Source organism: Herpailurus yagouaroundi, unplaced genomic scaffold (genome assembly GCF_014898765.1).
Source record: "Herpailurus yagouaroundi ecotype Mexico unplaced genomic scaffold, PumYag 202, whole genome shotgun sequence".
NCBI lineage: Eukaryota > Metazoa > Chordata > Mammalia > Carnivora > Felidae > Herpailurus > Herpailurus yagouaroundi.
The window spans coordinates 14,600,593-14,614,841 of record NW_024412433.1 but is presented as its reverse complement, the minus strand read 5'-3'; the positions used below and the strand labels follow the sequence as shown (position 1 = coordinate 14,614,841).

At 48.2% G+C, this 14,249-nt stretch overlaps 1 protein-coding gene across 3 annotated transcripts in view; it reads right to left on the bottom strand.

The window, feature by feature from the left end:
* Positions 1–5,122: 5,122 nt before the first annotated feature.
* WDFY1 (WD repeat and FYVE domain containing 1) overlaps positions 5,123–14,249 on the bottom strand; it is a 47,511-nt gene continuing 38,384 nt past the window's right edge. For all 3 annotated transcript variants that reach the window (XM_040450873.1, XM_040450875.1, XM_040450874.1), the window contains 4 exons: positions 12,298–12,399; positions 10,689–10,819; positions 9,280–9,388; positions 5,123–8,472 (listed from right to left, as the gene is read on the bottom strand). In XM_040450873.1, coding sequence (XP_040306807.1) covers positions 8,413–8,472; positions 9,280–9,388; positions 10,689–10,819; positions 12,298–12,399 — 402 coding nt within the window. In that variant the 3' untranslated portion in view covers positions 5,123–8,412. The remainder of the gene's footprint in view (positions 8,473–9,279; positions 9,389–10,688; positions 10,820–12,297; positions 12,400–14,249) is intronic.

The window sequence follows — 14,249 nt, the reverse complement described above, 5'->3', positions numbered from 1 at the left end:
TCAATGCTTGGAAGCTGAAAATTTCCACAACTCAGAAGTTTCCGTGCCCTAATCATGGTACACAACTTGCATCTCCATAATGGGCAGAAATGTGGAAAAAATTGAGCACCCTTAAATATGGCCCAAATAAGAATCTAATATGCTTAGTCCAGAATGGGTTAGTTCAAACCAAATTCAATGTGGCCAAAAGTAAACGGTCAAATAAAAACTTGTAGAGGAGGTAGGGGGATGGCCTTGGTGGACAGAAACATGGAGGAAGTCTGAAGTGGATAATGAGGACCGTGACCCATTGGCTATAGGCTCTTAGAGTACCCTTATGGAAAAATCACTTGCTTCTGAAGAAGCTTACCGGTAGGATATCACCTTGTGTTCACATCACTTCTCTTGCTTGGAGATGGTGGGGAAGGGCCGTGCTCTGCCCTTTGGCTCCCAGATGAGTTGAGTCCAGTGGGTGGCCCTCTGCTCAGGTTACCATTGCCATGTAACAAACCATTCCACAGCTTAGCAGCTTAAAACAGCTGTTTTATTTTGTTTGGAATTTGGGTGGGTCAGAAATTCAGGAAGGGCTCACCTGGGCAGCTTGGGGCCTCACCCGCAGCTGGGGGCTGGGTCTGCAGGCATCTGAAAGCTCAACTGGGCTGAACATCCAAGATGGCGCACTCACAGCAAGGTCAGTGCAGCTGCTGACCAGAACCCCTCAGGCGGCTGGTTTCCCACAGAGAACCAGGTAGATGCTGCTTGGCATTTTCTGATCTAGCCTAAGACGTTGCGGAGTCACTTCTGACATATTTTCTTTTTAATGTTTATCTTTGAGAGAGAGAGAGAGACGGGGAGGGGCAGAGATAGAGGGAGACAGAGGATCCAAAGCGGGCTCTGTGCTAACAGCAGAGAGTCCGATGCAGGGCTCGAACTCACGAACTATGAGCTCATGACCTGAGCTGAAGTCAGACGCTTCACCGACTGAGCCACCCAGATGCCCCTGCCATATTTTATTAATGGGTCACTAAGTTTGGCCCAGATTCAAGGGGAGGGAGCATAAGTCCCACTGCTCGATAAGAGAATTTACAGAAATATTTAAAACCCCTACACCCATCAACCATGAAGCTGTGAAGTAGGCTGTCTTAAAGTAGGCCTTAGGATGATCAGACACCCAGAACGAGTGCTTGATGTTTCAGGAAGACAAGCACATCGCATCGCACCCCTTGTGTGTATATCCACTATAACCTCGCTACACTTTTCTCCATCTGCTCCTTTCAGCCTGTGGAAACTGAACAGTGGCTAGGTAGATGGGATGGGGTGGGTACAGGTGAGGGTGGTGGAGGGAACAGCCATCCCCCACCACAAACTCACGAGGATGATTCACACACGTTCCTTTTCATTTTTGCACATAATTCCTCAATTGTACACATACGGGCATTCCTTCGCTAAGTGCCTACTATGCGCCTGACACTGAGCTCAAGACTGTTGTGTGAGCAACTTCCTCGTCCCAACAGAAACGAGGAGGAAAGCAAGAACTGTGGGGGCGGATAGGAGTAAGCAAGAACACAGACATCGGGGGAGGAATGACGGGACCTGGACTTAGAACCTGGGCTTCTACTGAGTGAAGAGCTGTGAGGGTTTTGGGCACAGGAATGGCATGATAAAACTTGTCACGTTTTAACAAGTGTGTCGGGAACAGGCCGACAGGGGCCGGGGCAGGAGCAGGGAGACTGGTTAGGAGGCTACTGGAATCATCCAGATGACCCTGGACTGAACCATGGCAATAGCAGCTCAGTGACGCAAAGGGACCATGTTGGGATACCTTCTGAAGGTGCAGCCCATACGCTTGTACCGAGGTTTGCGTTTGCAAACTTGCCCATGTTTCCAGCACACATGTGCAAGTTGGGATCCATTTGATAGATTAATAGCTGATAGAACTCCAGAAGCAAGATATTAGATGTCGTTATCTGTTATAGAGTTCCACTTGAACTCTAGGCTGTGGGAAGATATGCCACATTGCCCTGCTGATGCTGTAAAGAAATTTCCATTATCCTTCTCCAGAATGTCGAATTCAGGATCTAAAATTTCTTCACATCTGGAAGAGCCAGATGGGGTAAGACAAAAGGAGCCTGGGCTTTGAGGTCAGACACACTGGGCTGCAACCTCCAGTTGTGCACCCGGGTTTGCCTTGGGGCATCGTCCCAGGCCCCACTTTATACCACAGATGATGACCCTGAAGGTGGTCCCAGAATGTGCTTTTCGGTTTTCATGAGAAACCGTATGGGCCAGTATGTAATGAGCCTCCTGAGGGGTGGTTTGTATGCCCAGCGCAAAGATTTAGAGAGATCTCAGGTATGGCCAAGGAGACTCAGGGCCTGAAGAGTGAAGGAGAGGAAGGCTGGAAATCAGGTACTTGAACTACCCGCCTGAGAATGCTTTTGACATAACGGTAAGCTAGGTGAAGTCTAAAGAGGCCAGCAACGAAAACGGGCTGGTGTCTCTACTTTCCCAGTGCTAAGAGATCAGTCGACTCCCCAGCAGCCGTGACATCAGCTTGTCGTGATGGCATTACAGTCATCCCAGCCGACCTCTCTTCCTCTGTGCCCTTGGCTGCTAAGCAGCCTTCATTGGTGACGTGGGTTCTAACGAGACCGTCCTAAAGATAGTTGGTCTGCTTGGCAGACAGAATTCTCATTGTAAACAAACTGAAATTCCACACATTAAGCCACTAAGATACACGTTTTTATTCCCTATTCAAAGGGGAAAAAAAAATCAAATGTTGGCAATGGCGTGAGGATATTAGCAATAGGACTAAAATAACGGGGCGCCTGGGTGGCTCAGTCAGTTGTGTCCGACTCTTGATCTCTGCTCAGGTCATGGGCTCACGGTTCATGGGATCGAGCCCCAAGTTGGGCTCCACGCTGACAGCCCAGAGACTGCTTGGGATTCTCTCTCTGCCCCTCCTCCTCTCTCTCTCTCTCTCTCTCTCAAAATAAACAAACTTAAAAAAAAGAAGCATAAAAAGCTTAAAATCTACATCTTCTTTCGGGGCACATGGGTGCCTCAGTCAAGGTTAAGTGTCCAACTCTCGGTTTCCACTCAGGTCATGATTTCTGTCTCGCGGTTTGAGCCCCACGTCAGGCTCTGTGCTGACAGCGTGGAGCCTGCTCAGGATTTCCTCTCTTTCCCTCTCTCTTTCTGCCTCTCTCCCCCATGCTGTCTCTCTCTCTCAAAATAGGTGAACTTAAAAGAATATATATGCATCTTCTTTGACCTAGTAATTCCTACTTTTAAGCATTTATCCTGGGAAAATACTTGCAAAAGTGGGCAAAAACGAGCATACAAGCGTGCGGAGTTTAGTATTTTTTTTTAATGTTTTATTTTTTGAGAGTGAGCCAGTGGGGGGGGAGGGGCAGGGTAGGATGTAGGAAGCAGGCTCCGAGCTGTCAGCACAGAGTCCAGGCAGGGCTCACCTTCGGGAACCACGAGATCATGACCTGAGCTGAAGTCAGATGCGCAACTGACGGAGCCACCCAAGTGCCCGAAAGTTTTTAAATAGCGTATTCATGAAAATTATATTCTAAAAATCCATAACGTAACTTCAACGTGGTAAACATTGGTAAAACAGCCGCACGATGGAACAAGGGGCTACTGCGGCCCAGGCTGGACGATGTTCCACTGCACACACGCACACCCCCCACCCCCACCTCAGTGGACTAGAACAAGGATTTATTCTTCCCTCATAAAATGGCTCCACGGGACGTTCTCCGTCAACACGTACTTCTGCGACCACCGTGGGCCACCCGCGGGGGCTGAACCGCTCACCTGCAGTCCCGTGCTTCTGCAAGCACTTTGCCAGCTGAGGCAGGTCACACGGCCTCACCTAGGCCGCAGTCGCGGGGCATGTCCCACGCGTCCCACGGCCCAGAGCACCCGTCCACCCCAAGTGTGCAGCAAGTAAAAAGGCTAACGCGGGACTCCGCTTTGGATACAATAAGCGTTACGTAACACAGTACGGCAGGTGGGAAAATGGGTGGCCGGCCAGTGAAGGGTCGGGACTCTTGACTTCGGCCCAGATCACGATCTTGCGTTCGTGAGTTCGAGCCCCGCGTTGGACTCTGTGCTGATGGCCTAGAGCCTGCCTGGGATTCTGTCTCCCTCCCTCTCTGCCCCTCCCCCGCCTGCTCGCAGGCACGCACTCTCGCTCTCAAAATAAACAAACAAGGGGCGCCTGGGTGGCGCAGTCGGTTAAGCGTCCGACTTCAGCCAGGTCACGATCTCACCGTCTGTGAGTTCGAGCCCCGCGTCGGGCTCTGGGCTGATGGCTCAGAGCCTGGAGCCTGTTTCCGGTTCTGTGTCTCCCTCTCTCTCTGCCCCTCCCCCGTTCATGCTCTGTCTCTCTCTGTCCCAAAAATAAATAAATGTTGAAAAAAAAATTAAAAAAAAAATAAATAAACAAACAAAAAAACAACAACAACACTGGAAAGACCTACAGCATAAGGTTGACCGTGTTTTCTCTGGGCGGTGGTAGGACAGAGGCCTTTAAAAAAAATCTTTTGTTAGACTTTTTGGTGTTATCTTTTTATTTTCCTTTTCTGTTTATTCCTTTTTATTATATATTATTTTATTACATATTATTTATTCAATAAAGGTATATACCGCTTTGAAAAAAACACAGTAAATGAATGCCTTGCTGGTTTCTCAATCAACTCATCAGTTCTCTTGGGTCTGAACCACGGTGTTTCTTCGCAAAACTGAGCTGTTGACGTGGAGAACTAGGGCACGGAGGCCGGTGTCTCCAGGGAGTCTAGATATGCTGAGCGATGTGACTTCAAGGCCGCACAAACTTCAAAAGAGATGATGATACCTAACCCCTAACGCTTACCTGACACACTCATTACACGCTAGCACATCAGAGCACGCGGTATGGAGAAGGCAAGTGCTTTCAAGTCAGACAGACAGACAGGATCTTCTCGGTTTCCTCATCTGTAAAGCAGGGACAATAACGCCCTGCGGGAATGTTGGCAGATCAAAGAGCGTAACGTAGACAGAGCTCCCTGCACGCACGCGCAGTGTGCTAATAAGTAGCATTATTGCTCTATGTCCAGATCAACTATAACAAAAGCTAAATTAAGCAACAGGGTAACAAGCAAGGAACATTTTATTGTGTATGCATATTCTCAAAAATAACACAAAAAAACAGAACCCACAAACAGGAGCAAAGGACAAAGTTTTCTAACTCTCTGGGACACACAGGGCACCATGTCTTATAGAAACGTAGCTAGTACAAGACAAAATGTACTAATCAACATTGCCCTTTGCTTCCCCAGTCAAAAAGGCTATAGAGTAAAACACTTTAAATTGTATTCTAATATAAATCTGTTGCACAATTAAACCTCAATTTACTCAAAGAGTTACTGTATAGTAAACTACAGAAAATAGAGTAGGCATTCAAATAATCTGCTCACAATTAACAATTAAGCAATAGACACTCGAATAAATACCGCATGTATTACTTATTTGTTAAACGTCACACTGATAATGAGCAGATGCTTTATCATGAATAGTAACTGGTTCCTTACATTTTAGGAGACACCAGATCCAGTAACGGAAGTAGAAAGTAATTTAATGAAAACTCATTTAAGAAAATATTTCCTTGGGTCTGAGTCACTATGGTATTTATTACATATTCAGGCCAGTTTCAACAGTTTAAAAATGGAGGTACTAGCAAACTGAATTCTTTAGGGAGAGAACCAAGTGACGCATTCGAGAGCACTATTTTTTGTTTACATCCTCCAGGCAGCAGGACAGAAGCAGGACATAGTAAACAGAGATTTACAGCGTACTGAATAACGTTTCCGGCTAATGCTACGCCGGTGTTTCTATCATTTGCGTTAAAAAGGGCAATTTTAGAACACATCTAGAATGAAGAATTGACATTTCCTTATCACATACATAACTAGATCTAAACGTGAGGATTTTCTCTAACGTTGTGTACTTTTTAATCCCTATTTGTAGAAATTAGCGTGAGTATTCAGGAATGGAAAAACCACAAACTGTTACTTGAAGAACTATTTTAAATGACCTGTTTAAGAGCAACGCAGTCAAAATAAGGCAATAACTAGAAGTCTAGCGGTATTTTCCTTATGTGCCCAGTCAGCAGAATTGAGAAAATAATTTTTGCCCACCTCTATAAAAATATTACCCCATTTGCTCCCTAGTAAGTAGTAGAGACAAGACAAGCCTGCCATGTGTGTTTTTAAAAAGAAAAGTGATTAACAGGCTCTGATGGAGACAGAAGTCAATCGAAACATTCCTTCCTTTTCTGGATACCCCTCTCTAGTTCTTTGTTATATATGCCTTTCCTCCTTGGCGTATATTAGCTTAACCCCTTAGCAGGTGCTCTCACAACCTTATATTCTCTATAGAACACTGGGTTTTCCATTAAGAATTTTTTACAGTAAAAAAAAAAAAAAAAAGGCTGAAAGCTACGGCGTGATATTGTGCTGTCTACCATGGACACGATAAAATCACATTGGGCAGAAGTTAAAGGCAAACAGAACCACAGCTCAGTACTCTTTAACATGGCCAGAAACAGATCATATACTATTTTCCTTTCAGGACTTCATGAAATCCCCAGGATAGCACCTTTGTACGAGCTGGACCATTAACTGAACGAAATCTAACATTCAATGCTGCCCTTTAAGATCGCACCCCTCAAGCTTTCTTCCAGGCTGTGTGAGTATCATATGTTTTGTAAAGAGCTTAAGAAATGTTATCAAAGGTGATATAACACAAAAATTATAAGGAGCAACAAAATCCTTCAGTCGTATTTCTGAAGGCAAGTCAATTTTTAATGCAGATCATTCTAGATCATTCTAGAATCCTTTCCTTATTATTTGCATCACGTGGCCATTAAGATATCTTAGTTTAACTGCCTGCCTTAAACATTATAGTCCCTCTCAGCCGTTGTGAAAAAACAGATTTAGTCCCTTCATGGTATCGCTCAGAACCACCACGCTGTCTTGATATGATCCCAACACAGTGACGCAGTAGTTTCTATCAGTATCCACCAGTAAGACTAACAAAAACACTGTTGCTCTCTACTTTAAAATCTGTCTTTCAGAAAAGTAGGCCTCTCTCCACTCACTTTCACAGACCTGAACAGGTACGTGTACTACTGTAAAAACAAACAGTCCAAGAAATAAATACTGGAATATTAAAAGACAGGCTCCCCCTTCCCCACCTCTTCCCCATCCCGGGACTAAGTGGCCACAAACTTTTAAAATGCCATTTGACACGAGAGAATTCGCTGGTTGTTATGAACGTGATTTACAAGGTAGGAATGACTGTGCAGGACCTGGTGAACAATTGCTGCTCTGGGTTGCCCATTCCCTTCTATGAAATATTAACGATATTCCTCACAGCAAAGAGTCAACACAGTTTAAAACGCTCTGGAGTTCTTTTCTGCAGTGTATATCAAATTGCCACAATAGCACAGGGGCTCATCTTGGAACTACAAACCGAATCCATGTGTCTTTTCGGAGGACTGCGCCGTTCCGTGGAACAGAACGATCGCTTCCCTTCGCAGTCATGCTGGTAGCTGGGTGGGGTTTTCCATTTTCCATTGGTCGTTTCTGACTGTAGTGAGGGAGTCAGGCGGCTCGTGTGACTCCCACGTTAACAGCACCATAAATACGTTTTGTCCTCAGAGCACGTCTGGGGGAAAGGGAAGAAGGTGGGCTGCCCGGGTTAATCTAGAAATTTTACAGCTCGCTTAGTAACAACCGTGAAGGTTGGCCGTGGCATACGGTCAGGGAAGAGGAAGCAACGAATGTGCCAAACACCGAGGGCAGATAACGGCCCTACCTGCCCAGAACAGGGAGCCTTCAGAAGTTTGTCCATAACTAAGTGCACAGGATCCTCCCACGCGGACAGTAAGGAAGGAGGGGCCCTCTGGGCTCTGGAGCTCCTGCTGCGCCCCTCAAGACGGAGAGACCATGTTCTCCTCACCCTGCTCCCTGCTCTGACGACAGAGCCACCGAAGCCGACAGAGCCACCGAAGCCCGCGGGGGGCCCGCGAGTCTGACGGAAGGGGGCTTGCACCCGGAACTGCTTTAACAAAGTTCTAAGCATTGGCGCTCTTTTGTTCAATAGTTTTTCCTCTGAAACTCGCATTTGCCCAGTCGCTCCTTCAGCACACACCAGCTCCCTGTTCACGAGGGAGCCTTACCGAGGTCACTTCGTCCCCACAGGTTGTGCCACAAGTGCCCCCAAACACAGGTGACATGTTTTTCTTTTTTAAAAAAATGTTGCTTTGTCGTTTTGGCGGCTACTGGCCATTCCCGTGACGGGGACGGTGGCGCCATGGGGAACGGCTGCATTTGGTGAAGGGCGCCTCTGGGAAGGTGCAGGCCTCGCCCGGCTCCCGGATCAACACGGAGAAAACCCAGTTGCCAGACTGCAGCCCACCACAGGCGTCATGTCCCAAATCTGCAAGAGAGAGAAGACGCCAGCGAGGCAGTGCTCGTCACGGGCTCCGAAAGCAGAGCTCACGCTGCAAATGGCTGTTAAACTGGAAAAGGGGTCAAAGGAACTCACTCTCTCGTTCTTCTGCTATAAAACCTTCTCAAGATCTACAGTGACAAAAGTACACAAACCGTTCACTAAAATGTGAAAAAAGCTTGTAAGCGCTATCCTGTCACCTGAAGACTCCATCACAATGTTTGCTAGACGTTTATTTTCATTTTTAATAAAAAGCCGACTGGGGAAAGCCCCTATTCTGAAGAATTAAGAGAGAAAGCGTGTCATGATTTCACAGCTCCAGAGTGGCACTGAGTCTAAAACGCTAGCTTTTAGTATCTGTGTTAGTGACCGAGGGATCGAAAGAAACAACGTGTGGTTATTTCTTACAAGTAGGAAACCTTCTGTCCAGGATCCCAGGACCACCAGCAAGGGAAGGACGACCGGCGGCAGGGGTTGGCTAAGGCGCAGACGAGCTGCGAGGCAGGAACCCTGGGCAGATGGCCACACTGGGTGCCAGGCCCCACCAGCTACCCTGAGGACGGATGTGGTACAGGGAAACACCACCGGAAGGAGCTACCACCAAGGGCCTGGGGACTCACAAACACGTGACTTGTTACTCAGGGTTTTCAACCGGCTGCAGGTGGCATGGCTGCTTGTAAAAAGGGAAGGCGAGCCGGCCGACCAGAAATGGGACGGACTAGAAGTCTTCCGTCCACGGCATGACCACGGAGCCATCTGCACGCACACGCTCGTCGGGACAACCAGGCAGGTTACCTTTACGATGCGGTCGGTCCCACAGGTCACCATCAGTCCCCTGGCAACATCCATGGACATGTGGGTAATGTTATGCTTTCCTTCATGGAAGGTTGCTAGAGAAGTCCGACTGACCAAGAGAAAAGAGACCACTGAAAGCTCAGCTGTTTCTAGAGCTAAGGAAAGAGTCTTCTTAGCAACGTAAAGGAAACACAATGATAGTGTCCACATTTGCTCCTCAAAATGTGCCTACAGTGAAGTTTATAATTAAAGGATGACAGAAGGCACGATCAGCTGCAAGACTGTTCTATAGAAGGTTTGGCAGAACTCCCCAGATAATGGATATGTATTGTTTTAGTGGGAAGGCTTATATATTCCTAGGCACTAAAAAAGCACTTTTTTTTTTATTTTTATTTTTTCAACGTTTATTTATTTTTGGGACAGAGAGAGACAGAGCATGAACGGGGGAGGGGCAGAGAGAGAGGGAGACACAGAATCGGAAACAGGCTCCAGGCTCTGAGCCATCAGCCCAGAGCCTGACGCGGGGCTCGAACTCACGGACCGCGAGATCGTGACCTGGCTGAAGCCGGACGCTTAACCGACTGCGCCACCCAGGCGCCCCCCAAAAAAGCACTTTTAATAACGGCAGAGGAACTAGGGGCACCTCGGTTGGGCGTGACTTCAGCTCAGGTCAGGATCTCACGGTGCGTGGGTTCAAGCCCCGCGTGGGGCTCTGTGCCGACCGCTCGGAGCCTGGAGCCTGCTTCGGACTCTGTGTCTCCCTCTCTCTTTGCCCCTCCCCCTCTCACGCTCTGTCACCGTCTCTCAAAAATGAATATACGTTAAAATTTATTATTATTTTTTTAAATAACGCAGAGGGACTACACTGCATGAGATCCTATTCTGTGGGTAAGACCCTGGCAGGGAGGCTGCAGGGGTCGAAGCTTCTCTGCGACTGGGAGCAGCCCTCGGGCGCTGGCTCTCACTCTGTGCCCCTGCGCCCGCAGCCTCAGTCTCCTCGGGAACGAACTGACCCCAGCAATGCTGCACTCGCCTTTCAACTTGGGGCTCTGCCACGGTTTGCCAGTCTAGAACTTTCTAAAATGATTCAAAGGTAAGGGAAAGAAAATTAAATTTCCAAGCACAGGAGAGCAAAGCTTGGAGCACGGGATGGACCGGCTCAGCCATCGCATCAGTGCGCGCGTGGCCTTGACCCTGCGCACCGCCCTGCGTGGTGCGGGGGCTCGAGAACGTCCCTCTGTTCAACTGCTCAACTCCCACGGTGTTTGGGAGAAATCTGCCTAGGGTCGTAGGGCGAGGGCCGACGTTCCTCCTCAGAAACTCTTTACGGAGCTGGGAAGGGGTGAACATCTCTCAGGCTGCTTTCCCCTTGCAGGTGCACAGTAAGACAGAGACACGCGAACACTCACTCCTCGTCTTTGATGGAGTCGTAGCAGGAATCGCACACACGGACTTGGAACTCGAAGCCCATGACGGGGTAGCTGGAGCGCTTGCTGCTGCACTTGCCGCAGACAGCCTGCCCGCACTTCCTGCAGTGATGCTTGGGGGGGGGGGGGGGGAGGACCGGGAGAAGGAAAAGGAGGAGGTTAACGTTTGCTTCCGCTTCGGGGCTCCCGGTTTCCCTTCGGGGGAGGGGGATGGGAGCGGGGTAGACGGGCCAATCTCGACACTTGTCGAGGAATTCCAAATCTCCTTGCTTTACTGGTCAAATACAGCTTTCGATTCAGTCATATCATCTGTCTGGATGTCAACAAACATCATTACTAAAACCAACTTCAAGTTCGTTTAGGAGCTTAAACGACTAGAGGTTTCGGAGGAAAAACAAAATCTATTCCTACGTCAGTCAGAGAAAAGCTTTGAAATAAGGTAACGTGCCCTCATTAAGAAATAAATATCCATAATCATATGTTTTACTATTTCTTTTAATCTTCCAAACTGTGATTCTGGAAATAAGGCTCGAGAACATTCAAAACAGACCAGTTATTATTCACTTCGACACATTCTCTTCCTACTAAAAGTTTAGTGGCCTGTACCTTTCCTCTCTCCATTCATAAGATGGAAATTAATGTCTTCACGTTTCCTGTAGAGGGAGGGGTTATCTCCCCCATCAGTTACAACGCACTTGCTACCACCAGACACATGTTGTAGGAAACAGGCCAAAGATGGAATTCAGATTCCATTTCAAAGCATCAGAATGTTATCCAGGTGCTAAAATCACCCGTGTCACCTGCCAGTCTCATATTAGACCTTGCGGCAGCGTAGTTTTCTAAGCAAAATTAAAGAAAGTTCATTAATACACACAAACGTTAGGCCAATCCCTCATAGAGGTGCTAAGAAATAAAATCAGCACTCTTTTTTACTTACCTGCACAAATTCATATTCAATCTTAGTGCACTACCTTCATGGTTGCTGTAGAAATATGGTTTTCTTGGTAGAACTTTAGAATGACATGAATACTCAGTGATAAGAGCATCTTTGAAAGCTATAGGCTATTCAGGACATGTTTCTTTAATTAGAAAAAAAAAAAAAAAGTACCAGAAACATGTTTAGTAAAAATGTTCTGGGTACACTTATATGGGACAACTTATGACTAATTTGAATTCCTAGTGTCAGAGTATTCCAGTGAGGGCCAAACTGTCACATGTCTTTAACAAACCGCAGAAGCATAAGGCTTCCAGTCATATGACCTGCTTCATTCTAATTCTGTGCGTGGCTCGCATGGGATGCTGACGTTAACAAGCAATTCTCCTAGACTGAAGGATCTCTCGTGTAGCTGCAAGTAGGCACTCAGTGTTTTCTTGTGCATTCCTGATTTTCCAACGCAGGATAAAGCGACAGCACAGCTGGCCCCAGGAAAGGTCCCACTCGCCGTGAGTTACACAGAGACCGTGATATCAAAAACACAGGGGTTCGCAGCGTTTACAGGAAGCAGCAGGATTCCAAACAAAATGACGGGCTAACAGCACAAATAACAAGATGCACGATTAACCTAGCGACAACTCAACGTTGGCTACTCACCTGTCGCAACCCCAGTGTCTTTGTGTCCCACATCTGTTTTATGTTCCAGAAAAAGGGCTGCTCGCATTTCTGACAAGAATCGCTCTCTAACCACTGAGGAGCCTGGGGGAGGAGAAAGTCAAAGCCACCATTAGAGCATCTCCATGTTGACTAGGATTTCTCAGGCTACCGATACAACAGTTCTAGACCTTGTTGGTGCTGGCCAACAAGGAATTTAAAAAAAATTCCTCAATACATCATAGCGGTTGCCATATTCAATACCACCTGTGTTCAGTAATCTTTATCATCTTGGCAATGTTTACAGGACTGTCCGGTTTTTAATCTGTAGACAGGAAGGGGTAATTCAGTTTTCACTGGGAACTCCTAAGGGATGTCTTCGTAGATTTCTGTGCCAGAGTTGCTGAATATCGAAATCCCACTGAGTGAAAACCCACTTCTTGCAGAATCTGGGGGATGACCACCTGGGAAGTCTTGTGGGGTCACGTCTTCCGGGGGCAGCTCCTGTCAGGCAGGTTTGCCAGCCGGCCCCTCCGGCTCCCGTGAGCGGCTACCCTCCCGCGGGTACACGCACCGTTGGCACACCTCCGCCCCAGCACCGTGCTCTCTGGACTGTAACCCTACATGCATGTCTGGTTTCTCCCCACGAGCCTGTCATTCACTGCTCTTACTCGCCCTGATGTATGGACAGCCTATCCCAGAGCAGGTCCCCAATGAATCTTTATCCAAACAGGACGATTAACAGTCTTGACGTCACTTTAACCAGAACTTAGAAAGTACTGCTCTAGACAAACCATTAGATTGTACCCGATTACAAGATGAAACTGTTAAAAGCCATTTATGAACCTCAATCACTTGTCATTACATATGTGCGATACAAATAGGGGAGAACACGAATTTCTGTCAGGCCAAAGACTGCGAAAAAATGATTCTTTCTTGATCTTGAAAGTGCACACTCCAGAAAAATACACCTGGTGAGAGGAGACCATGATGGGAGAATGGCGGACACCGCATTGCACCGGCCCCACCGACCCTTCTAAAGCAGTCAGTGAGACGGAAAGCCTCCAAGATTGAAGCCGGGACTTCTGGGGGCTAAGAACAAGTGCCTCTGCATCCTTCTTTTGCTTCCTATTGCTTCAGGGCTTTGGGCTTTCCTGTTTCTTACTTTAGACACGTCGCGAGAAATAACTTCTGCAAAGGACTTTCTGGGGGGTGGGGAGCACCACAAATAGCACGAAGTGGGCTCGGACAGAAGACAGGTTTCTCTGGATAACCGGAGAAATACTGGAAAGAAGGGAAGGCAAAGAAAAGGGTGACAGAGACGTGCACCCACGTGGGAAGGAGGATGGCCTTGCTGCAGAATTACCTCTTCCACTTCTGTGATCAACAGAAATCGGGGGGGGGGGGGGCGCGGGGGCTGGGGAACACTGCTCGGGAACAAGGCCCCTGAGGGAGAAAACGGGCAACACGGCGGGTCATGCCACCCACGGCATGGCGATGTCTGTCCGCAGGGAGGGGAAGCAGGTGCCGCTGCCTGGGCTCGGGTCCGGGACGCACGCGGCACCACACACACGTGGAAGAAAGCTCAGGATGTCTTGACAGCAGCAATATCCAATATCCCAGCAGGAGCACCTGCCTCCTGAGGTGGGGGAGGGGGGCGAGTCTACGTGTGGGAAGCGTGTGCATGGGGCCTGGCGTCCCAAGTGCCCCAGGAGTCCGGGCGGGGCACCAAGTAATTCTTGTGCCTGACGCCGCCTGATTTTCAACACAACCCGAGGAGACAGGCAGCAGCGACCCCCGGACGGTGCGAGCGAAGGGACTGGCGGCAAAGCGGCCGTAGGGGACTAGTGTGTAGCTGGCCATCTAGGAGACCGTAGCTCGCCCGCCGAACTCGACACAGCATCCCCGAATGGGTCGTCTCTCTTTGAACGTGAGGCTCTCCGCACGTGGTTCTG